This window comes from Xenopus tropicalis, chromosome 3, assembly GCF_000004195.4.
Source record: "Xenopus tropicalis strain Nigerian chromosome 3, UCB_Xtro_10.0, whole genome shotgun sequence".
NCBI classification, from domain to species: Eukaryota; Metazoa; Chordata; class Amphibia; order Anura; family Pipidae; genus Xenopus; species Xenopus tropicalis.
In genome coordinates this window covers 90,014,919-90,041,749 of record NC_030679.2, presented here as the reverse complement: position 1 = coordinate 90,041,749, position 26,831 = coordinate 90,014,919, and the positions used below count along the sequence as shown (strand labels likewise).

The window sequence follows — 26,831 nt, the reverse complement described above, 5'->3', positions numbered from 1 at the left end:
AATTTACATTCATTATTTTTTTTCTACCTTTCAAGATATTAGCAGTTTTCCCACTGCCAATACAATGAATTTGAAACAGCTCCACCTGCTGATTATTTCAACCAACTGGACACAGGCAGTATCAAAATCCTAAACCTACACAGCCATTCAAACTCTCATCACTCCAAAAAGTGTTTCATGTAATAACTGAGATTATGAGTGGGTTTTTAAAAAACATTTGTATTCAACTATTTTACCTACCATAGTGCAGTTTGTCTGTTTGCTTGCTTTGGGGGTAACTAGTGCACTTTACTATGAAATCAGCAGATCTTTATCTCCACCTGGTTTGTGTGTGTTATCTATAAAGATATTATTCCCTGCAGGAACACTGTTTCATAAAGTGCAATTGCTGCCGTACAGTCTGGTGGCTACATGGAACAGAACAGTTAGTCTGTGCTGGGGGAGGAGAGCATCATTAGAAAAAGATCTGTTTTGCTGTCAGTTTGTATCTCTGGCATTGTAGTGTTTCCCCAGATATACATATGCTCGCAGTGCTGGATAACACTTTCTCTGCAATGAGGGAATTGCATGGACTATTCATCTGCTTTTTTCTTCTCTTTCTGAGTGCAGGTAAGTAGATATTCACTCCCAGTATCAATTGCTGTTGGCTGTTGACAGGTAGATTTTATTCCGTAAGAAACTTATAGAATTTCTACATCTGTGACAGTAAATCCTTCTTTGCTGGGCAGATTGCACTATGATATATATGTATTAGGCATGCAATAGGACAACTACCCATTTGTGCATATACAAGAGATTAAAAGTGGTATATGGAACAAGTGCGCAAAAGTATTGTCATTTTAGATGCCCACTCAGCGTCTCAGCTTGCACTGCTTGTGATATGTGGCTAAGTCTGTCATATATAAGAAGTTACTAGTAAGCTAATGATATGTTTCTTAACTTAGTCAGAACTCATATACTGATGTGTGGAATTGTACTGGTATGATATGATATGTGCCCTTGTGGCAGTGACTATTGTTTCACTAAAGGAGACTTTCATGTTAAACAGTGACACCTAAAAATGTAAAATTACTGTGTCCTCCAAGTATTTCTGAGAGGCAATAAATGTGGTGCAAAGCAATACACTTCTTTTCCAAGTAGCAGAGAAAATAATTAACATTAGTCTGAGGTTACTGAAACCATTTACTGGGGTGGGGGGTGTTAACACAAAACAGATAATGACAAATAAAAAAAATTAGAAACAAGCAATTTCATACTTTATTGTCTGGCAGCCAAAAAATTGCAATGCTCTTAAGCTCCTACCCCACCCAGGGATAAGTTAGAAAATGTTGCTATACAGTGTAGTTTTTGCATTGATTACACTACAACAGGTAAAATCAAGAGAAGTGGTAATGTAAGGGCTAGATTGTATTAAACCAGAGATAAAACAAATTATTATATTAATGTATTTAGAAAGTGCAATATATGCTGGCCACTGCACACTGAATATACTGAGTTACATACAAAGCAACCAACAACCAATACAAGAAGTAAGAGAGCACTTTCCAAAAGAGCTTACAATCAAAAAGGAGAAGGGATTGAGACACAAGGTTTGGCAATGGGCAAGATCAGAATGCAGTAAATATTGCATGTGGCTCCTGTGCAGTCTCTGATCTAGTATAGTTAATCTAGAACACTGGATGTGACACTGTGGTACTGGTTGAGATACAGAGAGCCACCATTTTACATTAATGTAAATATGCAGTTATATTTCAATGAATAAAATAACTTGAATGTGTATGAAACCAGGGAGGCACATGTACCTTTGGTATGGTAAGTGTAGATAGACCTGTTTAGTCACAGCTTGCAGGAGAGACCGCAGTGCTAGAACTGATCTCACTGATGGTTAGATAGCACTAAATACAGCTGCATTAACCAGTTGTTTGAGAGAAGGCAGCACAGACCACATTGCAGTCCCACACTACTCACTTAGCATGTCCACCAAGTGAATTTTCAGCTGTGTATGAATGTTCTATTAATGCTAGTTCCAGGCATGTTATTAAACACCCCCTCTCCTGCTAACAGTTATGGGCTCATACTGACGAGCATTTGTTCCTGTGCTCCCCTGTGGCGGCATTCTCCTGCATTCCACTGCAGGGGGCACAGGAACAACTGCACCCCATGCTTCATTATGGGGCTGTACTAACACAGTGTAGTCCCATGAGGAAGAATGGGGTGCATTTGTTCTTGTGCCCCCTGTGGTGGAATGTAGAAGAATGCTGCCGCAGGGGAGTGTAGGAAGAAACGCCTGTCTGTACAAGCCCTTAGTCAGCAGTGGTCAGCAATTTGCATTTGAATCCAAGCTTACCGCCACTATTGAAATACACTGAAGTGTTACCTGAATTCTCAAAAGCTGTTGGAGCCAAGAGCATTGTTGGGGGCATAGCCTGGGCAGAATGAAGGTGTGACTGGGGTGGGAAGGGCATGACAAAGATGTACCCACATCTAGAGGGCTCTGAATCTCGTTTACTAAGGTACACACTGTGCCACATTACTAAAAGACCCTTTCATGACCATGAAACTGGATTTACAGTTGCCATTGTGACTAACATACTGGAAGGGAAAGCAGTCCCTGGACTTTGCCTTAGTAATAAGTTGGTCCCCAGGCTGTATTGTTTAGCCTTACCATTACAGCCATTACTTACAAGCTTCTCTTCTGGGCTATGTCTCTTAACTAAAGTCTCAACATGCATTTTCTCTATTGGCAGAAAAACACAGGTGGGGAAACTCTGATGTCGCTCTCAAGTTGGTAGCAACAGGCATAAATGGTATCCACCTTTCCCATTCATGCCTGTACCAACACACATGGAGCATAACTAGGCAGTCTGTATTTTTCCACTGAAAGGAGAAGGAAAGGCATTTTGACATTTTACTGCCAATAGATTAGCCACAATAGTGCAAGCTAGAACACTATAATTATTCTGCAGAAAGAATTACCATAATTGAGAAAACAGCCCTAGATGCACACTCCGTTTGTTTAAGATAACAGCTGCCATTTTAGCTTTGTCTCAGTAGCTTCCATGCTGTAGCTATAGCTGCTGGTAGCTAGGATTACACAGGCACTGTGGTAGGGTGAACAAATTCTGATGGGAGAGGGAGTGAATTTGGATGGGAGGGAGAGAGGAGCAAACTGAGCAGACTTGTGTCTGTTCCCTAAAGGATTTTTCTGAGAGCAGGAAGTCTTATACCGAAGAACATGTGTACAAAAGAGAAGAAAAGAAATCCTGTGTTTCTTTTGATAGAGGACTCAGTGCAGCAGTTCTGTGAGCGCTTATAGCTGTATTTACACAGACCTTTCTGATAAAGCTTACTTAGTTTTTACCTTTCCTTCTCCTTTAAAGAGAAAATGCATAGATATTAGCAGACAGCCTCTTCAGATTGTTGTTGTGGAGCTGTCTTGTGATGTAAAAAGATTTAAAAAAACCTGCTTAAACAAATGGATCTACTTTACTATAATGAGATACATCTAAGAGAATTCATTTTTATGAGCTTCAAATTGATTCAAACTGTTTCCTTTTAGGATTCTTTTGCTCAAATGTAGAACACCGCCTATACGAGGATTTATTGAAGTCCTACAACCCTTACATTCGACCTGTGATGAATGTGTCTGATCCAGTTATTCTCCACTTTGAAGTATCAATGTCTCAGCTTGTTAAAGTGGTAAGCACCATTCTTCAGACTGAGTGGAAACCATATGTGAGTCTTTTACCAAGCTCCCATAGTACCTGTCACTGGAGCACCATACAGCTAATGTCTCTGAAATGACTGATAAGATTTTCACTAGTGCAGTCACCCATGGCAACCAATCATGTTTTTTCAATATTCTTGGCTTGTTGTCTTACTTTACTCAGTATAGAGCCATCTTGTGTTATATTCATGTAGTGTAACTTTCTAGCTCAACCCCAGACTGATGTCACTGGTTATTAGTGAGCAATGTGATCCTAGGATAGGACAGTCCTTACATTTTAGTACAGGGTGTGTTATCTTTGTATTCCATTCTCCTTTGTCCAGCCTAGGGTGTTGGATGTGGATTATTTGGATTATGATTTCTTAGATCACTCTGACAACAAAGATCAAGGAATTAAACCTCATCTAAAGCTTTTTCTTTTGCATAAGCTACTGTTGAAAGTAAGTTCCAATCTTATTGTCTTACTACGAACTCACTGGGGCAGAATACTGCTGCTGTCTAAACAATTCACTTACTGGTTGTTGGGCTACTGTCCAGGTGCAAAAAGTCCTAGTAAAGAAGTTCTCCAGTCTGCAAAAAAAAACCAAATCCAATATAGCCCAGCACAGACAGGTCTATCATACAAAAAATAAAAATCTTTATTCCACGTTTCATCAGCCTTCATCAGGAATATTCACAAAAACATCTCAGTGATATTTAAAATAAAAAAGACACCAAAACACACAGAGTGTGATGTCATTATTGCTACCCCCATGAAGTACGTGTCACCCATGATGAGAACCCCACAGAGTAGTGTAGTACAATCAAAAATATGATATGTTAGCCTTCTATGTACTGCACAAAGTATGATATACTGTTGCGCTCCAATGTGTGAACAGAAAACATGTCCTGAAGCAAAAGGCAGAATACTGAAGTGTTAATATAACTTGCATAGTGTAACATTGCCTTATCAAGTGTATACAGAATAATGCAGCCAGCAAGGAAATGGGAGAACAGGGAAAACAGTTGTCAAATGTGTGTAGCGGGAAAAGCTTACCAGCTGTACATATCCACACAGTGCACCCTCTACTTCGGTTTAGACAGTTTCACAAACCCACAGAGTTCATTGGACAGCCTTATCACAACATTGTAAAAGCGCTCTTAAGGGCAGCTGGTTATCAGTGCCCAGTCGAAACCTGGCCAAAGCTGCCTACATAAAGGCATCCAGTTGTCTCATACGAAAGAGCAGTGGGACCACCAAAAAAAAAAAAAATCTGTTGAATTATGACTTTTAAACTCATAATATGACTTTAAAAAGTCAAAATTATGACTTTTAATCCCATAATTATGACTTTTTAAAGAGCCAGATTTTATTTTTCTGTTTGTACAAAACCTGCTGTTAGAACTTATAATTTTGACTTTTTAAAGTCATAATTCTGAGATCAAAAGTCATAATTCTGAGATCAAAAGTTATAATTTCAACTTTTAAAATCATAATTCAACAGAATTTTTTTTTTTTTGGCAGCCCTAGTGTTTTTCCATAGTCTTGTCCTTAGCCATAAACAGGAGACCCACTTAATGGCAGTCCTCCTGCTATGTGTATGTCAGGGATTCTGTAATCCACTTTTTATAGTCATACACACTTATTAGTGTGCCTTAAATAACTAGTCTGTCTGGATAGACCATACCTCTTTGCAGGGTACTGCTATCAACAGGTCTGTACTGTTTAAAGCAGTGTTAGACTTTTAAAAAATAGGCTGTATAATACTGTCATCAGCACCCATGCATTACTGGTTTGTTACCTGTTGTGCACCTTTACTTTTACTCAAGAGAGAGAGAGAGTAAAAGTAAAGCAAACTCTATTTTCATTATTTCTTAAATATACCAATAAAAATCATATACAGGTATCGGACCCCTTATCCGGAAACCCATTATCCAGAAAGCTCCGAATTACGGAAAGCCCGTCTCCCATAGACTCCATTTTAATCAAATAATTCAGAATTTTAAAACTGATTTCCTTTTTCTCTGTAGAAATAAAAAAGTACCTTGTAATTGATCCCAGCTAAGATATAAATAATCCTTATTGGATGCAAAACAATCCTATTGGGTTTAATTAATGTTTTATTGATTTTTTAGTAGACTTAAGGTATTGAGATCCAAATTACGGAAAGACCCCTTATCTGGAATACCCTTGGTCCCGAGCATTCTGGATAATGGGTCCTATACCTGTACAAGTAAAAAGAGAGCTCTTTGGTGTTTTCTAGTGAACTGTAGAATGCTCATGTTTTTCACCTCTTGATGAATAAATGAATAGTGCCCATAATGTCTGGGCCATTTTATTAAATTGGCAAAAGGGACATTTGCCCAGGCTTCTCCAGAATAAGGGCCACTATCAGGCTTTTCATCTTTAATCATTGACATAAGCATTGCTCAGAAATGCCACATTCTGCAATATAATGTTTTCAATGACTATTCGTAACTTTTCTACCTTAACTTTCTGTTGGAACAAATGGTTTTTGTTGGCACAAATTTCAATTGCGAAACTCCTATGTGAAAACTTATAGATAATTCCTCAAATAACCATAACTATTCTGGAATTAAGCTATTTTTATATACTGCAAGAAGAAATATTTATGGTGGTGGGCCATTCATTTTACATACAAACTATCATTGTTAAACCTGATCGTTAGACAGTAGATGAGAACTTGTTATTGAAACCCTACTGATATGTTTTCATTTACAGGATGAAGTTAACCAGATCATGGAAACCAACCTGTGGCTGAGACATGTATGTAATAGGTCCTAATTATTGTTTTATATTTTTATTACACTGCTTTGTACAGCAATTATGTTTATATTACACTCACGTGTATGGTCAAGACTTTTTCACTTAAAAAAACATCTAATTATGCCATTTTGCCACTGTATAACTGTAGGTAAAGCTTTAGAGAGATAAGAACATTTAAAGTGATACTGACACGAAAAAAACTACTTTTTAAAATATGACTCTACATAAAAAGTTACCTATAGGTCGTGTTGATCATTTTTTTTGCTGATAGGCCTGCATTTATAAGTAATTGTTACTTGAAATCCCAAAACCTGACTGTTTTGCCAGCCTGACTGTCCTTTCTCAGCCTATCAAGTTATAACTTCTAATTCAGCAAACAGACTAGTGCTGCACAAATATGGCAGCCCCCTCATAGAGGAATATGGGGGATCAGATAGGTAATGTAAAAGCATTGGATAAATACTTTTATGGCAAAATTATAAATAGCATGCAAAGACAATGTTACGACAGATGTAAAAAAGGTTTCATTTTTGGTGTCAGTATCTCTTTAAAGGAACAGTAACACCAAAAAATGAAAGTGTATAAAAGTAAGTAAAATATAATGTGCTGCTGCCCTGCACTGGTTAAAGTTGTGTGTTTACTTCAGAAAGTCTACTATAATTTATATAAATAAGCTGCTATGTAGCCATGGAGGCAGCCATTCAAAGGAGAAAAGGCACAGGCACATAGCAGATAACAGATAAAACACTATTGTGTTCTACAGAACTTATCTGTTATCTGCTATGTAACCTGTGCCTTTTCTCCTTTTTTCCAGCTTGAATGGCTGCCCCTGTGGCTACACAGCAGCTTATTATATAAATTATAGTAGTGTTACTGTAGCAAACACACCAGTTTTACCAGTGCAAGGCAAGAGTGCATTATATTTTTATTACTTTAAAGCTCTTTCATTTTTTTGTGTTACTGTTCCTTTAAGGAGTTATTTACATCATGGAAGGCAGGGTGCAGAAATGTCTTTGTCTTCCATTCTAGTTTTTGTCAGCAGTGTATTCACAAGGGGTGGGAGAGGGGAGACATGTAGGCATTTCTCTACCCATACCCTAACTTTAGTGTCTTAAGACATGCAATTGCAGCAATTCTTTCAGAACTCAACCCGTTCTTTAATTAAGGAAAATTAATATGAACTCACCTGAGTGCACCCATTTGTAAGGATGGGTGAGCTGGCATTTCAAATGATTTGCCAGAAAATGACCACATCTAGTATATCTATATCTCACACTGTCTGGTCTTCAGCTTCATTAGGAGTTAAACTCACTCACATTCCTCTTGTGACAAACATCTTTGCATATGTAAATATGGACTGTTACGGAGTGTAAAAGTCTCAATCCAAAACCCCTATAAACATTTTATTGTACATTTTAGCTAACAATTGTTTATTTCTTTTTGAATTTCAGCTATGGAATGACTACAAGTTGAAATGGAACCCAAGTGACTATGGTGGTATTGAGTTTCTTCGAATTCCTGCAAGTCAGATCTGGAGACCTGATATTGTCCTGTATAACAAGTAAGACTGATCTGTTTTGCATGTTTTTATAGTGCTGTGTTATACATGGGTACGTACATGAGTTTTTCATGAGTGCTTCACAGTGCTACAGTAATAGGTATAAACCTGTTATGCTGTATATAGGGATTTTCAGTCAAGAATACTGAGTTTTTCCATGTGTATGATGTAATCTAGAGTTTCTGCAACAAATGAGGTTGATATAGGATGAACAGAACAGGCCACACTTGTTACATATTATAAGACAAAGAAAGGCTCACATTAGATGTAGCTGAGGTCTCTGAGATCTCCCTCTTTGGGTTTTCATTTCTCTCTTGTTCTCTCTTTTTTTTGCTTAAAGTGCAGTGGGAGCATTCCATGTTGATGATAAAGCCAAAGCAGTGGTGAGATATTCAGGAGATGTAACCTGGATCCCTCCAGCTATTTTCAAGAGCTCCTGTAAGATAGATGTGACCTTTTTCCCATTTGACTACCAGAACTGTTCCTTGAAGTTTGGTTCTTGGACATACGACAAAGCAAAAATCAATCTAGTGATGATTGGTTCTAAAATAAACCTTAAAGAATTTTGGGAAAGTGGAGAGTGGGTCATTATCAACGCTCCAGGATACAAGCATGAAATCAAGTACAACTGTTGTGTGGAAATCTACCAAGATATCACATATTCCTTGTATATACGCCGGCTGCCATTATTCTATACTATTTATATAATAATCCCATGCCTTCTTATCTCCTGCTTAACCATCTTGGTTTTTTATTTGCCTTCTGATTGTGGAGAGAAAGTTACCTTGTGTATGTCTGTTCTTTTATCTTTAACAGTCTTTCTTCTGGTTATAACAGAAATCATTCCTTCTACGTCATTAGTCATTCCGCTTATAGGCGAATATCTGCTTTTCACAATGATATTTGTAACCCTTTCCATAGTTATAACTGTGTTCGTGCTTAATGTGCACTACAGGACTCCCAAGACACATACTATGCCCCACTGGGTAAAAAGGTTTTTCTTGCATTTGCTTCCAAAAGTCATGTTTATGACTAGGCCAGAAAAGCAACCATATGCTTTAAAGCCACAGGCATACTTGGACATCAGCAGTTCTGAGATCCGAAGCTGTCAAGATCAATTGTTCTATCAAGACAGTTCATGTGCATGTGGCCAGCTGAAGCGACTGTACACCTCAGACACTGCCTGTAATGTCACAAGAGGTTCCAGCTTAGAATCAATGTACAATCTGGGTTTGCATTCAGGTTCAGGACTATCACCAGAGATAAGAGAAGCCATAGAAGATGTACATTTTATTGCTGAGAACATGAAGGCACAGGATGAAGCAAAGGAGGTAAGGTTACATCTTAGTATGAAAGCTGTGTTTGTGATGTATGTGTTACTATTAACACAGAAATGTATAGTGTATACGCAGCTTTCATTCTTGCATCCTTACACAGAAACTTTCACAATGTTGGTACCACTGGGGTTCTAACAATGCAGGGATTTTTATTTAGGAGTATTCTATACACTCATATTTCCAGCTGACTATTCCTTTACTTCACTTTGAATCTTTGTCCATGGTCCTTGTGAAAAAATCCTATGTCTTCATTTGTGCACTTGTAGTTTTACACTTGAAATGTGTGAGATTTCAGGTCAAATGATGTTACTTTATAATTTTCTAGACTGTTCTTTGGTAGTATAGAAAAAAATCCTCAACTACATCATGTTAGATCCAAATTTAAATACCTCTTTCCAATTTCAGCTTTTAAAAAAATTAAAATAAAAACATAGTAAATAGGGTTACTTTTTGTGGGGTTCAGAGGACATTAGAAGCTGGGGTGGCTGTAGCCTTAGCATTAAGCTCTAAGGGCTGTGATTTTGCAACCCTTAGGGCTAATATTTAGGCAGCACAAAAATCACTTATTTGTGATTGCCATTGGATGTCTCTAGGATGTGGCTTTTTACTGTAAAAGGGAGTGAGCTGAACAGTGATGATGAATACTGCTTGCTCTGATCCAATTTTTCTGCCCACGTGTATTAATGCCTTTCACAGTGAATGACACATTTGTGCCAGCCACTGCATAATGCAAACACAGGACAGCTTTTCCTAACTGACTCCTATTAATCACAACTATTTTATAGCTGTATTTTCTTAGTCCAATATGAGGTGGCTGCATAAAGACTGGGCACTGAAGCTTTTCTAGAGCACAAATGAGCAAACCATTAAGCCACTAACTGTGACTGAGCCACTTGTGCAGACACAAGGACATACACATCCGGTCTGCATTTAGCCTCCCACTACTGAGGCATACATGTTACAAGGATATTATGCAGATAAATATTCATTTTGAAAATTCCTTATACCTAAACTTTTTATAATACATGGTATTTCCTGTTTCTGGGAGCTGCTGCATAATTTCATCTAAGTAATCACTATTGTCATTTTTAATGACAAGTTCATCTTTGGATGCCTCTGTTTCGCTAGAGTTGAACTGCAAGTAGAGACAGGTATCGTGTGCAATAGTGACTCCAGGTAGAGATTCGTAAACACAAATGGTAAATGGGTTAATAAGGTAGCTCAAAAAAAGCACATCAGTTTTGTTGAAACATTCCATCTTCCTGAAATCTTTGGGTCAGGAAATGATTGTCAGCATTTTTAGTGAAAAGTATTCTTTACCTGCTCATATTTAAATGTACATGCTGCAGATCTGGAAAAGTCAGCTTGAATGATATACTCTAGACAGGCTGAAAGAACCAAGCTGAATGATATACTTTAAACATGTTCATTCTGGTACATATATTAATAAACAATTGACCTTTTTCCTCATTTGTAACCTCTCTTTCAGGTACAAGATGATTGGAAATATGTTGCAATGGTAATCGACCGTATTTTCCTGTGGGTTTTTGTTCTGGTCTGTATTCTGGGAACTGCTGGACTTTTCTTACAACCGCTGTTATTCAGTGACTAAACACTTCAGGTTTTACAGACAGGGAAATCTAGCTGTGTATTACAGGTTTAGAATTAGGGTTACTCAGAACGCTTGGGACATGCATCTCCAGATAAAGGATCCTTCCGTAATTTGAATCACTATACCTAAATCATTTAACCATGAAATAAACCCATTAGGATTGTTATGGACTTATGCAGTGTAGTTACCATCAAGAACAACCTACTGTTACATTGTTACAGAGAAAAAAAAAATTAAAAACATTTAGAATTAAAAAATTGACTGTGTGGGAGATGGCCTTCTTGTAATTTGGAGCTTTCTGGATAACAGATTTCCAGGTAACTGATCCCATACTTTTATAGTGTTATAGGTTTCAGAGCATGAGTTTGTACAGACTGCATATCAATTTATGTGTAAGTAATGGTTACTTGCTCATGGGCATTACCCATGCTAATTTATTTGAAGAACATTTAGAATATAGTTTTTTATGAGTTACAAATGTTACTTATAAATCTTTAGCCATCAAAGTGTTACATTAGATACAGGTCTTATCTGAATAAAGTATGCTATGTGCAAAGTTTTGTGCTCTGTCTCTGTTCAGGCTTTAGTTGTGCATCTGACAACAAGCATTTTGTGTAGATGTCTATAGGTCCTAGGGATTGGTGTGAATGATATTCTCTCTTGTATCTATAGTCTTCTTCTAAAAGCTACCCAGGTCCCAACTGGGATACAAAATAGGCCCTGGCATGTTTCAAGTACACAGAGGCCCAAAACGTTGCCACCAACCCAATAAATAGTGACTGTCTATGGCAGTGATCCCCAACCAGTGGCTCAGGGGCAACATGCTCACTAACCCAGTGGCCTCAAAGCAGATGCTCATTTTTTAATTCCTGGCAAGTTTTGATTGCATGAAAACCAAATGTAATGCCAAACAGAGCCTTTTTACATAGCCAATTATAGCTCTTATTAGCACACCAAGGAACCTCTTTCATGCTTGTGTTGTTCCACAACACTTTTTCCATTTGAATGTGACTCACGGGTATAAAAGGTTGGGGATCCCTGGTCTATGGCATCTTACAGCAGCCCCTTTGACATTTGCCAGAATCCACAGTTTGCCAGCCCAGGTTTGAATCTCTCCCTGGATAAGAGGCAAAAGTCTTTAGTTCTCCAAATCAGCTAAGCTTCTTTGAATTGTTCACAAAGATTTTGTCAATATAGAGCCATTTAATATTATATTTAGAATATTTTCACCAATGCCCATTGCAAGTACTCCATATATAAAACTTTTGTAATTATTTTCTACTGTTTTAAAGATGAGGATTTTTCAGATATATAAAAATAGTCTACCTTCTGATGTAACCCTGACTGATGGAGCCCCAAACCTGTGTAGGTTTGAATTACTGTGCTGACGGTACATGCAGTGGCTTTTATAAGAAAATGTGGATATCACTGTGCTGTGTAAGCTTTTATAATACAGTAATGTAAACTCTTGAGTCCCACTGCTGGTGCTGCTGGTTAAGGGTAAAGACACACAGTTCTATGCCACTTCATAGAACACTCCAAAAAGCAGCACTGTATTGGCCATATGCTTGTTCCAACTAAAATGACTTCTTACTGGGCTGAATCAGCCATTATATCTGATCAGCCAAGAAGAGAATAGGTTGTACTTCATTGAATTATCTCTCTTATTGCTTGTAATTAAATCTGAGTCTGGGTGAATATTATTTAAAATACATCTAATATATAACCTCTCAGAATAAATTAGAGTTTAATTCATTTAGTCTTACTAGCCTGCCCAGTGCTATTATGAATTCTCTGGCATACAGTTAGGCCACAGACAGGTACTGGGTGGGCCTGAGTGCAGCTACACTGACAGCACAATTGTGCTCTATTCACTAGTGATGCAGCCCCTTCCTGCCCATGTCAGAGCACAGAAAATGTAAGTGCAGAGGTGCCAGGGGGGGGCATCAGCAAGGCTGTCAAAGGGCAGCAGGGGGTGTACAATCAGCCCAAGAGGCAGGAAAGGGTCAGTAAAAGAGTGAGTGCATGCTGTTTTTAAAAAAAGACTCGACTTGTGTACAATTCACATAGGCAGGCTCAAATTAGCACCCACATTAGTAAATCATGCAAAAGTTCTTTCTTTAAAAGATTTATTGAAGCTTCTTTGCATTTTTAGTTTCAACACACATTAAGTTCAATATTAAAAAATGTGTCACCTCCCTAGGATAGGTCCTGATAGTAGGCCTTTTTTAATTTTTCAAAAAATATATATAACTTTTGCATCTATCATTTAAGTAGCATTAATAACATTTAAAAGTAATGTACAGGTATAGGATCTGTTATGTGTAATGCTTGGGACCTGGGGTTTGGATAAGAGATCTTTCTGTAATTTGGATCACTATACCTTAAGTCTGATAAAAATAATTTAATTATTAAATAAACCCAATAGGATTGTTTTGCCTCCAATTAGGGTGAATTATATCTTAGTTGAAATCAACTACATGGTACTGTTTTATTATTAGAGAAAAAGGAAATCAGTTTTTTTAAATTAAAATGGACTCTATTGGAGTTGGCCTTCTCATAATTTTGAGCTTCCTGGATAACAGGTTTCTGGATAAGGGGCTTAGGTATATAAACAGAACCTAGGTTTATACAGTGGAAGATTGCGATAATCATGGACTGGGGCCCATAGTCTTAAGGGATGCAGAGCTGTGGGTAGAACTTGGGCAGCTCAGAGGTAGAACACGGGGCGGTTGGGAGAATCTTAAGCTAAGTAACTGGACATCACCCAAGGCGACAGCTGACAATTCTGCCCGACTGTATACTAGTTATACATGTGGAGGACAGGAGTGTAAAGAATGGCTGCAATCCCCCATTTTTAATGCACTTTGCTTCCTGCCCTGTACATAAAATTGCCGTAGGTCTACGTTCTCCAAAACAGAGAAGAACAATGCAGGTGTGCAATTAGGAGCGTCTCTACTTACTGTCTGTAGCAAGTAGCCTATCTGTCCCATTAGAAAAGCTGCTAAAATATTTGCATTAAAGTCAATGGGTGTCTTTTTTTGTGGTGACCTTTTAGTCTTGGCGACATTTTTGACTCGACGAATCTTTTCATGGCAAATTTTTGCTGCAGTTTCGTGAAAAATTTGCAGATGGGGAAATGCTGAATTTCATTGCGAATCCATGCCTGGCGATAAAATTACCTCATCACTAATTGTTTGTTCTCTGTTTTTACATACTTTTTCTTTCTTACAGCGAAAAAATACTGATGCAAAACTAAAATTATTCAGGCAGACTTTACTAGAGGAGCTGAAATTTATCAACCAATTGGTGAAGCTTTAAAAAAAGGCTGGACATAGGAATTCTGGGTATAAAACCCACTAGTGCATGATGATAATTTGGCACAGGCTGTGACAAGGCCAGATTGAAATTGTGGGATACATCCCTAAAAATAACAAATAATCAGAGCATGTTCTGAACATGAAATACTTGGCAAACACCAGTCGTACAAAAGTGACTTCCTGGAAATACATTGTAGGTTCAATACATGCGCAGATTTTATTGTCATCTGACCAACATTTTCTAACCTGCTGATCAACCCTTGGTTTCAATCATGAAGTGCACTAGTTCAAACAAGTACTCATGTTAGTAAATAAGTCAGTAAATTCTCACTTGGTAGTAAGAGTGACTTAGTGGCAAGGTCAGGGAAGTGAGACCTTTGAAGACCTGCATTCAACTTGATTCCTGCATCAGCTCCTTGTGCAAGTATAAACTGTATGAGAAATGTTATCAACAGAAAAAGATAATATTCAATAGGATTGTCTTACCACTAATATGGATTCATGCAGTTTAGTTTTCATGAAGTACAAGATACTGTTTTATTATTACAGAGAAAAAAAAGAAATTAAACAATAATTTGCTTAAAGTGCACTCTAGCAGGGTGATAGTTTGCTTAGTAGAGAAATGTTTAGTTTTACTGTAAGAATTCAGCCAGAAGCATACGTTTGTATAAGAAACAAAATATGTTCTATGGTTTGGTTCATTTTTTCAGTTTGACCATTAGACTCTCTTAAGCACCCTTAATCTTTAGTGCTAGAGTTACCTTCAGGATTTATAATGAAATGCATGCCCCAATCAGAAACAATTTCACATAGTGCTTCATGGAGAGAAACTATTTTTTTTTTTTATAAGACCTCAGCAGTAATTTCAGTAAAAGTAATACTTTATTAATATGAAAGTGATCTTCTTTATAAATAGAAAAAGATTGTAGTCATCTAAATAAACAATCACAAATTGACAGAGGAAATCTCTAAAGACATAACGTTGTGCTGAAACATGGCAGGGCCTCAAAAGTAAAGTTTAGAAAATATCTTTGCTCCACAGAGGTTCTTAAACAACTCTGAAATTAGAGAAAGTAGGTTTTTATAGTTATCTGGTTTAGCTGCCTGTTATTAATACAAGGCATAGGAGGGGTCGTCTCTACAAAGAATGTATTAGCTATGGTAGAAGCAGATGGGTGAATTAATACGTTAGTTCACATTAACGTAGTCCCTTGAGCTTCCAGCTTTGGTTAGGAGTGCCTTAGGAATGTTTGGAGCCACAGTACAAACACAGGATCAGATTGCAAGGGAAGTTCATTTAATTATAGTTAGATGGACAGAACAGAAGGACACAATAGCTTACATGCAAGATGGACAATCTGCAACCGAGTCTTGCTTTTTTTTATACCAACTGCAGGACAAGTGGAACAATCTTTTAAGAAATCACCAGACAGTCCACAACATAATTAAAATTCAATTGGCATCTGCAATTTGAATAGGTTCAGGATAATCCGAAAAAGGGGTTGAAGTAGAAGGATGTGGTGTAAATGGAGCTTTAGGAAGCATCTAGAAATCGACATCTTAAATTGCCTTCCCTTAGGCATTGATCAATCTGGATAACCAGATCAATAAATCTTTCAAGGTTCTTGGGAAAGTCCATTTAGAGCAGTCCGTCAGAAGAGTAGTTAGAGGACAAGCTGAAGTAAAAACAGTGGGAGAGGTATGGCAGTTTTATATTAAAGCAACAATGTGAAACAATGCTAATGTACAGTAGAACCTTGATTTTACATCACTGGATTTTATGTTTTCGTGGAAATGTTGTTTTGTCATGGTCCCATTCATGCAAGCTTTGTTTTTTCTTTCCCCGGATTTACAATTTTCCCAGAATTTATACCGCTTTGATACAATCCCATGGGAAATGTAAAATCAGGGTTCTGCTGACTGACAGCTCTGCCATTTGTATATACATAGTATAAAATATAATTTATTACACTAAAATGTTAATGAAACAGTGAACACAGATTAAAGAATAACAGGGGTTGAGGAAAAACAAATTTATTCTGGTTTTTCCTCTAAAGAACTATGCCTTAAACCTCTGCTTTCGGACATTTTATTTAATGCTTGCTACTCTCACAGGAATCATTAGAAAATCACTTCAAGAAAGACAAAGAAACCAAGAAAGGAAAGTGAGAAACTGAGAACTAAGTTTTATCAATAAAATGTTGTACAGGTATGGGATCTCTTATCCGGAAACCCGCTATCCAGAAAGCTCTGAATTACGGAAAGCCAGTCTCTCATAGACTCCATTTTAATCAAATAATTCAGAATTTTAAAACTGATTTTCTTTTTCTCTGTAATAATAAAACAGTACCTTGTACTTGATCCCAACTAAGATAGAAATAATCCTTATTAGATGCAAAACAATCCTGTTGGGTTTAATTAATGTTTTATTGATTTTTTAGTAGACTTAAGGTATGAAGATCCAAATTATGGAAAGACCCCTTATCCGGAATACCCTTGGTCCCGAGCATTCTGGATAATGGGTCCAATACCTGTACTTTGCATTGCCATGTTCTCATCTTTACACATTCATCTTTGTATTAATGGCCAGGAAAACAAAAATGAATCGATTATAACACCAGTATTTAAACTTTCAATCTTTTTACACTTTTTACAATTTGATTCTGAATGTTAATTTCACACTGACCCTTTTTAGGTGCACAGAAATCATGAGATGGATATACTGGGAAATGTCCCCTTATTCTATTTAAATAGCCACATAAACTGGACCACAACTGACAGTATTTACACTTATTAAGATTTAGTATACTATTGTATATAGTTATAATAACTAACAATGTTGCAAGTGCACTGTGGCCTATATACAAATAAATCAGAATTAACTGAAGCACAGCCATATAATTTTCCCAGTTGGAATAAATTGTGTGTATTGTGCACAATAGGCATATTAAAAATGATCTACTCCATTTTCATTGCTCCACCATTGGTTACATCTCATCCCTTTTACCCCCAATACTTGCCTTGAGGAACCTCCAAAAACACAGGCATAAAAGGCAAATGCTTGCCTTAAGTGAAATAGTTTCCTTTCCCATCTCTTGTTTCCCACCAGCAGCTCACTAAGACAGACCCACTGACTTTTTAAACTGCTACAATGATTTAATAGTTAGTTTACTGCTCAGCAGCGAATCTTTGGCTACTAGGATTCATGTTTATATGAAAGGAAGGGAAATTCATTGATTTAATTTATTAATTAAAAAAAACCTATATCTGCCATATTTTACAGCATAAAACAACTGAATCTACATATGAGGACAGTTGGCTTTTCATAAAACCAAAAGATATGACAGTATTGGTTTAGTTTGTAAGGATTCATAGACTGATCTTATTGCAACTTTTTTTTTCCTTTAATGCAAAATTAATATTAAAAGAGCAAAATAAGGAACTGACCTGATGGGCGGATATCTTTGTTTCTTCTTTAAACTCAACAAACACTATGCAGGTAAAATAGAAACACTGTGCAGGCCACGCTATAAGCTAAATGGTGAGAGGAACTGACTATCATAGATGCATTTTATAATGCGTAAGATTAATTTACTAACCATTTCTCCAAAAAAACAAACAAACAAACCTGTATTTACATGAATTGGATGCTTTCTAATTAGTAAGAATAAAAAATAGAATATTTAAATAATTATTTATAGTAACAGGTTCTTATTACATTAATGTATATACAATGTGCTAACACAGTGCACAAGAAAATGATTAGAGAACACTGTAAGAAAATATTCTTGATATGATCATAGGTAGCGTGCTCAGGATAAATGCAGCTTGTCAAAATGCCGAGGGCACAAGCAGCTTTTTACATTTCAGCTCTTGTAGTCAGAAAGTTCACCTCCGTGGTTGTATCACATTTCAAAAACATGACTGCAAAAACAATCATAAATAAAAACATTAATAAGTTCCATTTGGCACAGAACAGTTGTGGCAGTAAATGCTTTCTACCACTGGGTACCTTCTAAAATCTGAATGTGTGTTGCTGATTAAAGCTTGCACATTGCTTGAGCCACTTTTGAGTTGCTCTTCTTTCCTAGTGCTTTGCAGATAAAAGCTCCAGCTTCTGTCAGTTTCTTTATGTCAATACCCTAGAAAAAAAGGAGACATAATGCAACATGTTTCCTCCACCGCCATGTGGTACTATTTTTTAGAACTGGTTTACATACAAAGACATATATTGGTGGAGGAGGAACATGCAAAATTATTAGACATTTTTGCATAGAGGGTAAAACAATCACCAATGTGAAGAGACCAGTACTTTAGTACTCTCACTTATTTACTTAGCATGTGTAAGAGAGAGAAAATCATGTTGACTGGACCAAAATCTACAACCAGACCTCCTATGAATAAGTTACAGTATATGAGATTATAACATAAGGTAGTTGTCATAAGAGACTCTAGCTCCAAAATCACTATTTTAGAAAGCATAAAGGCAAAGATATAAAGTGCAAAAGAACACTGAATACTCACTGTTTGAATTCCAAGACCATGCAGCATATACACAACATCTTCAGTTGCCACATTCCCTGAAGCTCCCTGAGCATATGGGCATCCTCCCAAACCTGCAACTGAAGCATCAACAACCTGCACTCCCATCTAAAAAGGAGATAAGGTAAATGATTAATCATATACAGACATGTAAACCTTCCCTTATGGATTTGAAATTGTATTGGGAGTTAAATCTGGAATTTTCTGTTTCAGGACTGTATGGCAGCACACAGACCACCGTTTATGAATTTTCTGGCAAAATCACAAATAAGTACTTCACTTACTGCAAAGTAAAACCACTAACTAAAACAGAAAGATTCTTTTTTTTTTTAAAGGTTTTTTTTATTTTAAAAGGTGTTGCATGTTAAAGGGGTTATAAAAGCAACAAATAAATGCTGAATTATAGGTTCTTTACTTAAAAAGAAACATATATCTAATATACACTGCTCAAAAAAATAAAGGAAACACAAAAATAAGATATCCTAGATATGAATGAATGAATGAAATATTCTTATTAAATACTTCGCTCTTTACATAGTTGAATGTGACAACAACAAAATCACACAAAAATTATCAATGGAATTCAAATTTATCAGCCCATGGAGGTCTGGATTTGGAGTTGCACTCAAAATTAAAGTGGAAAAAACCACTACAGGCTGATTCAGCTTTGATGTAATGTCCTTAAAACAAGTCAAAATGAGGCTGTATGACTTCCCTACAACACCTGCAACGGCATCTCCTGATGAAGTGGCGGATGGTCTCCTGAGGGATCTCCTCCCAGACCTGGACTTAAGCATCCACCAACTCCTGGACAGTCTGTGGTGCAACGTGGCATTGGTGGATGGAGCAAGACATGATGTCCCAGATGTGCTCAATTTGATACAGGTCTGGGGAACGGGCGGGCCAGTCCATAGCATCAATACCTTTGTCTTGCAGGAACTGCTGACACACTCCAGCCACATGAGGTCTAGCATTGTCTTGCATTATGAGGAACTCAGGGCCAACCGCACCCTCACAAGGGGTCTGAGGATCTCATCTCGGTACCTAATGGCAGTCAGGCTACCTCTGGTGAGCACACAGAGGGCTGTGCGCCCCCCCAAAGAAATGCCTCCCCACACCATTACTGACCCACTGCCAAACCGGTTATGCTGGAGGATGTTGCAGGCAGCAGAACGTTCTCCACGGCGTCTCCAGTTCTGTCACGTCTGTCACATGTGCTCAGTGTGAACCTGCTTTCATCTGTGAAGAGCATAGGGCTCTTTGCCAATCTTGGTGTTCTCTGGCAAATGCCAAACGTCCTGCACTGTGTTGGGCTGTAAGCCTAACCCCCACCTGTGGATGCCGGGCCCTCATACCACCCTCATGAAGTATGTTTCTGACTGTTTGAGCAGACACATGCACATTTGTGGCCCGCTGGAGGTCATTTTGTAGGGCTCTGGCAGTGCTCCTCCTGTTCCTCCTTGCACAAAGGCAGAGGTAGCGCTCCTGCTGCTCGGTTGTTACCCTCCTACAGCTTCCTCCACATCTCCTGATGTATTAGGCCTGTCTCCTGGTAGTGCCTCCATGCTCTGACACTATGCTGACAGACACAGCAAACCTTCTTGCCACAACAGCTCGCACTGATGTGCCATCCTGGATGAGCTGCACTACCTGAGCCATTTGTGTGGGTTGTAGACTTCGTCTCATGCTACCACTAGAGTGAAAGCACCGCCAGCATTCAAAAGTGACCAAAACATCAGCCAGAAAGCATAGGAACTGAGAAGTGGTCTGTGGTCACTACCTGCAAAACCACTCCTTTATTGGGGATGTCTTGCTAATTGCATATAATTTCCACCTATTGTATATTACATTTGCACAACAGCATGTGAAGTTGATTGTCAATCAGTGTTGCTACCTAAGTGGACAGTTTGATTTCACGGAAGTGTGATTGACTTGGAGTTACATTGTGTTGTTTAAGTGTTCCCTTTATTTTTTTGAGCAGTGTACTTGCATAAAAAAAAATTCTGTACTGTTTTTATAAAAAAACAACAAACCAAAACAACAAATAAAAAAAACAGATTTGATGCAGTTTAATTACATTGGCAAAGTTTAGCTAGGTTAGACAAACAAACACATGAAATAGCCCTGCCCAATGCTTCCCTGCCTTTCGAAACAGGGACAGTCCCGATTATTTCTCTTTAGTGCAGCTAGCTGCTATCAGATTTGTGTCAGCAGTAGTCAGACCATGTAAAGCGAATGGGGGAATTGAACTGCATAGAATCTGTTTTTATTTTATAAAATCGGTACAGATTTTTTAATTCAATTATATTAGCGATAGGTCTTTTTTTTAAGCATTTTTGTTTTGCTTTTATAATCCCTTTCATATAAGAAAAATGGCTGTGAATTCAAAACATTACCTGCAATGCAACTAGTATATTTGCCAGTGCCTGTCCATATGTGTCATGGCAATGAACAGCCAGAGCTTTGGCTGGAACAACATCCAACACAGCTCTCAGCATGTCCCTCATACCGCCGGGAGTTCCCACTCCAATCGTGTCACCCAAAGAGATCTCATAGCAGCCCATAGAAAACATCTTGTATGCCACCTGTAAGAAAGCAGTTATACATTATTTCCGCTATCAGAGATTGTATAGAACCTGCACATAATAGGGGGTAGTTGGCTTTTCTGCTCCTACTCCAGGGATTGTTACTTACTGTTCAGTTATTATGGGTACTATAGCAAGTCTGTGCAAGGTGTGAACAAAGATTTGCACAGAATATTGTATATAGATTGTAACAGAGGAAAAAAAGCTTGTATTTCACCTTACATGCATCAGAAAATAATATATCTGACTTTAGCATGGACAACATATATTTTAATTGTTGCTGATGGCTGCACAAACATACTGCAAATATATCTGGTACTTACTTCAGCCACTTTACTAGGAGCTACCTTGCCTTCATATGGGCATCCAAGAACACATGAAACATACCTGAAATTAAACCATGGTATCAGTAAGCCCTTGCTGCAAAGGGGCAATGTTACCAAGTTGTAACCATCACTAACACCACTGCAGAGCCTCTTACTGCAAAACAGGAACCATTCTTGTTTACCGTGTAAGGATATTAGTGTTTCCAGCTTTTGGGGTTTTGGCTCCTTCTTTAAAGTTAACAAAAACTTAAGAGGGTAGTGCTTTATCTATTAAATGGTGTCCTAGGACAGGACCAAGACCGTGATCAGTATACAATGTTTTAATTGTTTAAAATAGCGCTGATGATTTTATAAAAACCTTCAGGAGTGCTCTGCAAACTATAGACTATATAAAGTGTAGCCATATGTAGTGCACTGAGTAACAAGTGTCACTAATGTTGTTAGCCAAACCATGTAAAGGAGGTAGGAGTGTGTGTATGTATATTTTATATCTAGCAGCAGACTTTTATTAAGGTGTTTAAAACAATGGATATTATCTTGGATTATTTACAGTCATACACTTCTATTCAAGTTTTACAAAATCCTATTCAAAAGTAAAGTTTCTCAGTTTCATCAGTCACTCTAGTAACAGTTTATATATCATGTATAAATTACCTTATAGACCATGTATGTTACCTGGTGTATGGAACCAGAATGACATCACTTAATGTCTACTCTGTTCTTACTGTCTAGCTTCCCTTTTGCCTTTTCCTGGGGAATAGGTCAGTACAGTTTTACAGTGAAAGTACCACAATCTTTTTAAGGCCACTTCAGATCCTAGTACTGCAGTACCTCGCTAAAAAAGTACAGGTAAGGCAAGCATTATAATAAATAGTTAGAAATATACAGAGATTAAGTGTGGTAAAAGATATGGTAGAAAGTAGGTCCCTATCACGTAATACTTATCTATTCCCAGGAAGTGCAAAAGGACCCAGACAGAAAGATCTTTGGTCAAGTTCCATCCACCAGTTACCTTTACCTCAAACAGTACATGAACTGTTACTAGAGGAATTGATGCTACACTGATGAAACTGATAGCTTAAAGTAGAAGTTTTACAAGACTTTTGATGACTGACACACAAATATGATCTGTAGTACTATTCTTCAAACAAAAACTCACCCTCGCACTGGGATGTTTGCTTCCTTAGCTGCTGCAATAACATCCTTGAATCTTTGCAAACTTTCATCAATAGAACAGTTAATGTTCTTCTTGCTAAAGAGCTCTGATGCAGCTCCAAATATGGCTACTTCCTTTGCACCACATTCAACCTGCCAGCAAAAAAATAAGAGATAATAAAAAAAGATCCCATTTGCCCCTGTTCAATAATTTTTCATTACTTCTGGGAGCGCCAGCTTCAAAGCACAAATCATTACAATACACAGGCAATAAGATACCTTCCACATGAGATTTATATTGCTACAAACCCCCTTTCTATGAATAGTACATTATAGTAATACTGCACCACTGAAAATCCTAGATTAACCTTGCATGAGAAGTGCATTTAAATAAAAATGATGGCTACATACAGCGACAAAGCAGAGATATGGAGGCATGCCATACACTGTATATGTTAACTTGATAATAACTTTGAGATATTCACTTTCAGATTACAAAATAAGAATTCTTACCGCAGCTTGAAATCCAGTAAGATTTGGAGTAAGGACTGGGTAGGTTACATTTGGGTACTTCTTTATTCCCTGAATGACATTTTTATGATCGGCCATCTATATAAAACGAATAATTATTTTTCTACAAATTATTGTTTCTCTTTTATTATGGAATCAATAAGTTAAATATCAGAACTTTTGTCAAACCTGCTGAAGTCTGATAGGTTACATCATTATTAACAGTATGTAACACCCACTGTAAAATTGCACGTCCTTATTTGGAACACTCACTGCCCAGTCTCTGGAAGGTATGTCAGTACAAAAACAATTCATTGGGAGAAAGGGAAAGTCAGCTGTAAGGTATAGTTAGAGAAGAGATAATGCTCATGGCTGTTATTTTATGGTTTTGGACTCTGGTCCAAGAGGAGCAGAGGCTGTTATAGTAGCAAGGGAAATACCTACTTCATACTAAACTCTTTACGTTTTTTTGGAATGTGATGTTACACAGGTAGATGTCTGGATAATTTTGGTAATATTGGACTGCACGAAAATATTAAAAGATGTAAAGCATATCTTGCATATCTTTCCCTTATTTCTAACATGCTATTACCAGATGATACATGGCTTTTGAAAGTCAAAAACAGGAGAAGAGAAAGATAGACAAACTCTAAGAACTCTTCTTATTGACAAATTGTATAGAATATAAATTAAGGGTTTAGTGTCCCTTTAACTTAATATACCTATTTTATTATAAATAAGCACAATATTACTAAAGTATGTATATAGTACTATCTGTGCAAATATATTTTATGCTTGTGTCCTCTACAGGGTTGCTCTGCATTGAAAGCCTGTACAAAGTGCAGGATTGTTGCATATTAAATATGTATAGCGTAACAGTACATGGGGTATTATCTGTGTAAATTTAAACATAATTATTCTCGTGTTTATTTCTAACAAACATAATACTTCTATAGGTGTATAAATCCTTTATAATGAATTACACTAAATAACTATATAAACTCTGAAATCTGTACTCACCTGAGGCACCCATTTAGGAGAGACAAAGCTGGTGGCTTCAATAGCTTGAAGCCCTGCTTCAGATAACAGGTTAATGAGATGAATTTTCACTTCAGATGGGACAACTGTCTGTAATGTACATAAAATACTGTATAGAATTAGAATATATATATATATATATATATATATATATATATATATATATAGTATTTCGGGGAAGTTTTAGATCTGCTTAAAAGGATTATTTAAAATCTGTATTATACATCATATTGAGCCAAAAAACATTCTTACCTTTTCATTTTGCAGTCCATCCCTGGGTCCAACTTCCACAACCTTTACCTCTTTAGGGAATGATTGTATTGGCAGGGAACTGAGCTATAAAATACAACTGTAAAATTATTCATATGAAGGCGAAAGCAAAAAAAGAAACATCAGACAAAAACACATTTACTGAATAAAGTTATTGGGTCCTATACCACAGGTGTACTGCAAATGATGATTAGTAGCTTACAGACAGATAAAACTATATAAATAACATAATTATTATGTCCATTATATTATAAGCTATTAATATAGCAATAACAAGTCTATGAACACTTCTATAATGCTAAAACATGAATTATTTTTCTTGAATGCTATTAAGGCACCTTTTCTGTCAAAGATTATTTGTTCTCCCCTGTTTACCTGGGTTTTATTATCATCATCATTTATTTATATAGCAACAAAGCTAATGAGAGGGTTAAATGAAAATAAGTATGCCCCAGTAAGGCAGACACCAACTTATTCCATAGCATAACAACAAACACTGCTGATGGGCAAGACCCAATGTTCTCCTTTTCTGCTTTCTTTAAACTCCCATTGTTGGTTTATTTGTATTCACCACCAACATATTATAATAATACCCAAATGAAAGGTTTGTTGCCAATGCCGGACTACCAGAGGATCTTTCTGTGGTCTCAGGCTCAGGGCAGGTTTTATGGCATTCTTGGGCTCATTCACTCTGCAGATACAGTGAACAAAGTGCAATTTTGAGCACAATCACCATTTTCCCCCCACAATGCAGCATTTTTTCTGAGTATGCAAGCATCATTGCAGCCAAAAGTGGACTTTTTGCTTGATGCAATAGCTTCCTATTTGTCAAAATTAACACAACTGAGTGTGCAATTAATTTCTAATTGGACACTCTGTAAGGTCTGTGCCCTTCGGGTGCAAGTGCACTGGGTCTATTGTTGCAGGGTGCTTAGGGAATCCTGGCAATACCACCTGGTCTGGAGGTGGCGATAGCTCCAGTTACCCTGCATCAATAGGCACAGTAACATGTAATTTGGAACACAATGCAGGAAGGACGAAACAGCACTGTACACACCTATATGGAAGAGCAAAGGACACATTTTGATGCAAGTACCTTTAATGAAAGAGGGTTAAGTGCAACTGACTGTAGGGAAAAGTGCAGGCTGCCAACTGTGCTTCTGAACGTTAATAATCCCATTTAGGTCTGGAACAGTACTCCAGATGTTTTTCAAATGCTGCTAATGCCAACCTCTTGCCCTAAAACTTAAGTATTTAACATACTGATTCGATTCAACCACCTTGGGTCTTTCTCTTCACCTGTTCCATTCATCTGGAGCCAGGGCTCATTGCAAAAGCAAGCCAGGGGGACCTTGTTTATATTATTGTGGAAAAGTTAATAACCTGATAACAAATGTAAAATTCTTGTAATCTGTCTCTCAGATACAAAATAACACTTTGAACTTTTTCTATGTGGTACATTTACTGTTTTTAATATTTGATATTGTATTAAACTGGATGAAAGGTTGGCTACAACATTAAATCTCATTTTACATTTTGCTGCCCAGTTTTCCAATTTTGTCAAAATTCTATGCAAAGTGGCAGCTACTAGTTACGGTTCGTAGTCACTGGCTGGGAGAATAGAATAGCAGGGGTGATACAGTGTTACCCCCCATGGATAAGGCGAAAGAGTGGGGGATTTTTCACCCGGCTTTTTACAAAGCCTAAGGACCCGAAAGGGAACCCAGCGGAAAAGATAGCCATATTTATCTAGTCTCTCACATAAAGCAAGAGCATACATATGCCTCGCTAACCTGCCGCAAGATCGCCAAAGGTGTCCAACCCGCTCCCCAACCCAAAGCTACAGCTCTACGAACAGACACCGCTAACATTGTTGTTCTTCTCTCGAACACTTCCGGATGTTTGTGACCTCCTCCAGATAACTCTGAACCTTCGGAACCTTTTTCCTGTGACACCGGATATGCTAGACTAAGCTATGCAACAGGCTGAGCGTTTTTATGGCAAAATATATTTATTACTGTTACTGCGTATGTGCTTAATAGTGTCTTTAGTTATTGCAAGTTCAGTTGTGCTATAATACCACA

The 26,831-nt window shown here is 37.4% G+C and overlaps 2 protein-coding genes across 5 annotated transcripts; one reads left to right on the top strand and one right to left on the bottom strand.

Annotated features, from left to right (window-relative positions):
* Window positions 1-449: 449 nt before the first annotated feature.
* LOC101732933 (neuronal acetylcholine receptor subunit alpha-3-like) lies at window positions 450-11,536 on the top strand. The gene is made up of 6 exons (XM_031899114.1): window positions 450-609; window positions 3,560-3,699; window positions 6,450-6,494; window positions 7,946-8,055; window positions 8,393-9,383; window positions 10,879-11,536. The coding sequence occupies exons 1-6, from the start codon at window positions 522-524 to the stop codon at window positions 10,999-11,001; spliced, it is 1,497 nt and encodes a 498-aa protein (XP_031754974.1). The 5' UTR covers window positions 450-521; the 3' UTR covers window positions 11,002-11,536.
* A 3,648-nt stretch (window positions 11,537-15,184) lies between these two features.
* hmgcl (3-hydroxy-3-methylglutaryl-CoA lyase) lies at window positions 15,185-26,728 on the bottom strand. Of its 4 annotated transcripts, none has more exons than XM_002934559.5 (10): window positions 26,541-26,728; window positions 24,730-24,813; window positions 24,460-24,567; window positions 23,443-23,538; window positions 22,934-23,082; window positions 21,772-21,835; window positions 21,260-21,448; window positions 18,846-18,971; window positions 18,334-18,463; window positions 15,185-18,245 (listed from the first exon to the last, which is right to left on the bottom strand). In XM_002934559.5, the coding sequence occupies exons 1-9, from the start codon at window positions 26,616-26,618 to the stop codon at window positions 18,362-18,364; spliced, it is 996 nt and encodes a 331-aa protein (XP_002934605.1). In that variant the 5' UTR covers window positions 26,619-26,728; the 3' UTR covers window positions 15,185-18,245; window positions 18,334-18,361. The 4 variants fall into 4 exon arrangements, with proteins under 4 accessions (XP_002934605.1, XP_031754973.1, XP_031754971.1 ...); XM_031899113.1 differs by having other exon boundaries at window positions 24,730-24,826; window positions 26,541-26,636; XM_031899111.1 differs by lacking the exon at window positions 26,541-26,728 and adding an exon at window positions 25,844-26,534.
* Window positions 26,729-26,831: the final 103 nt, after the last annotated feature.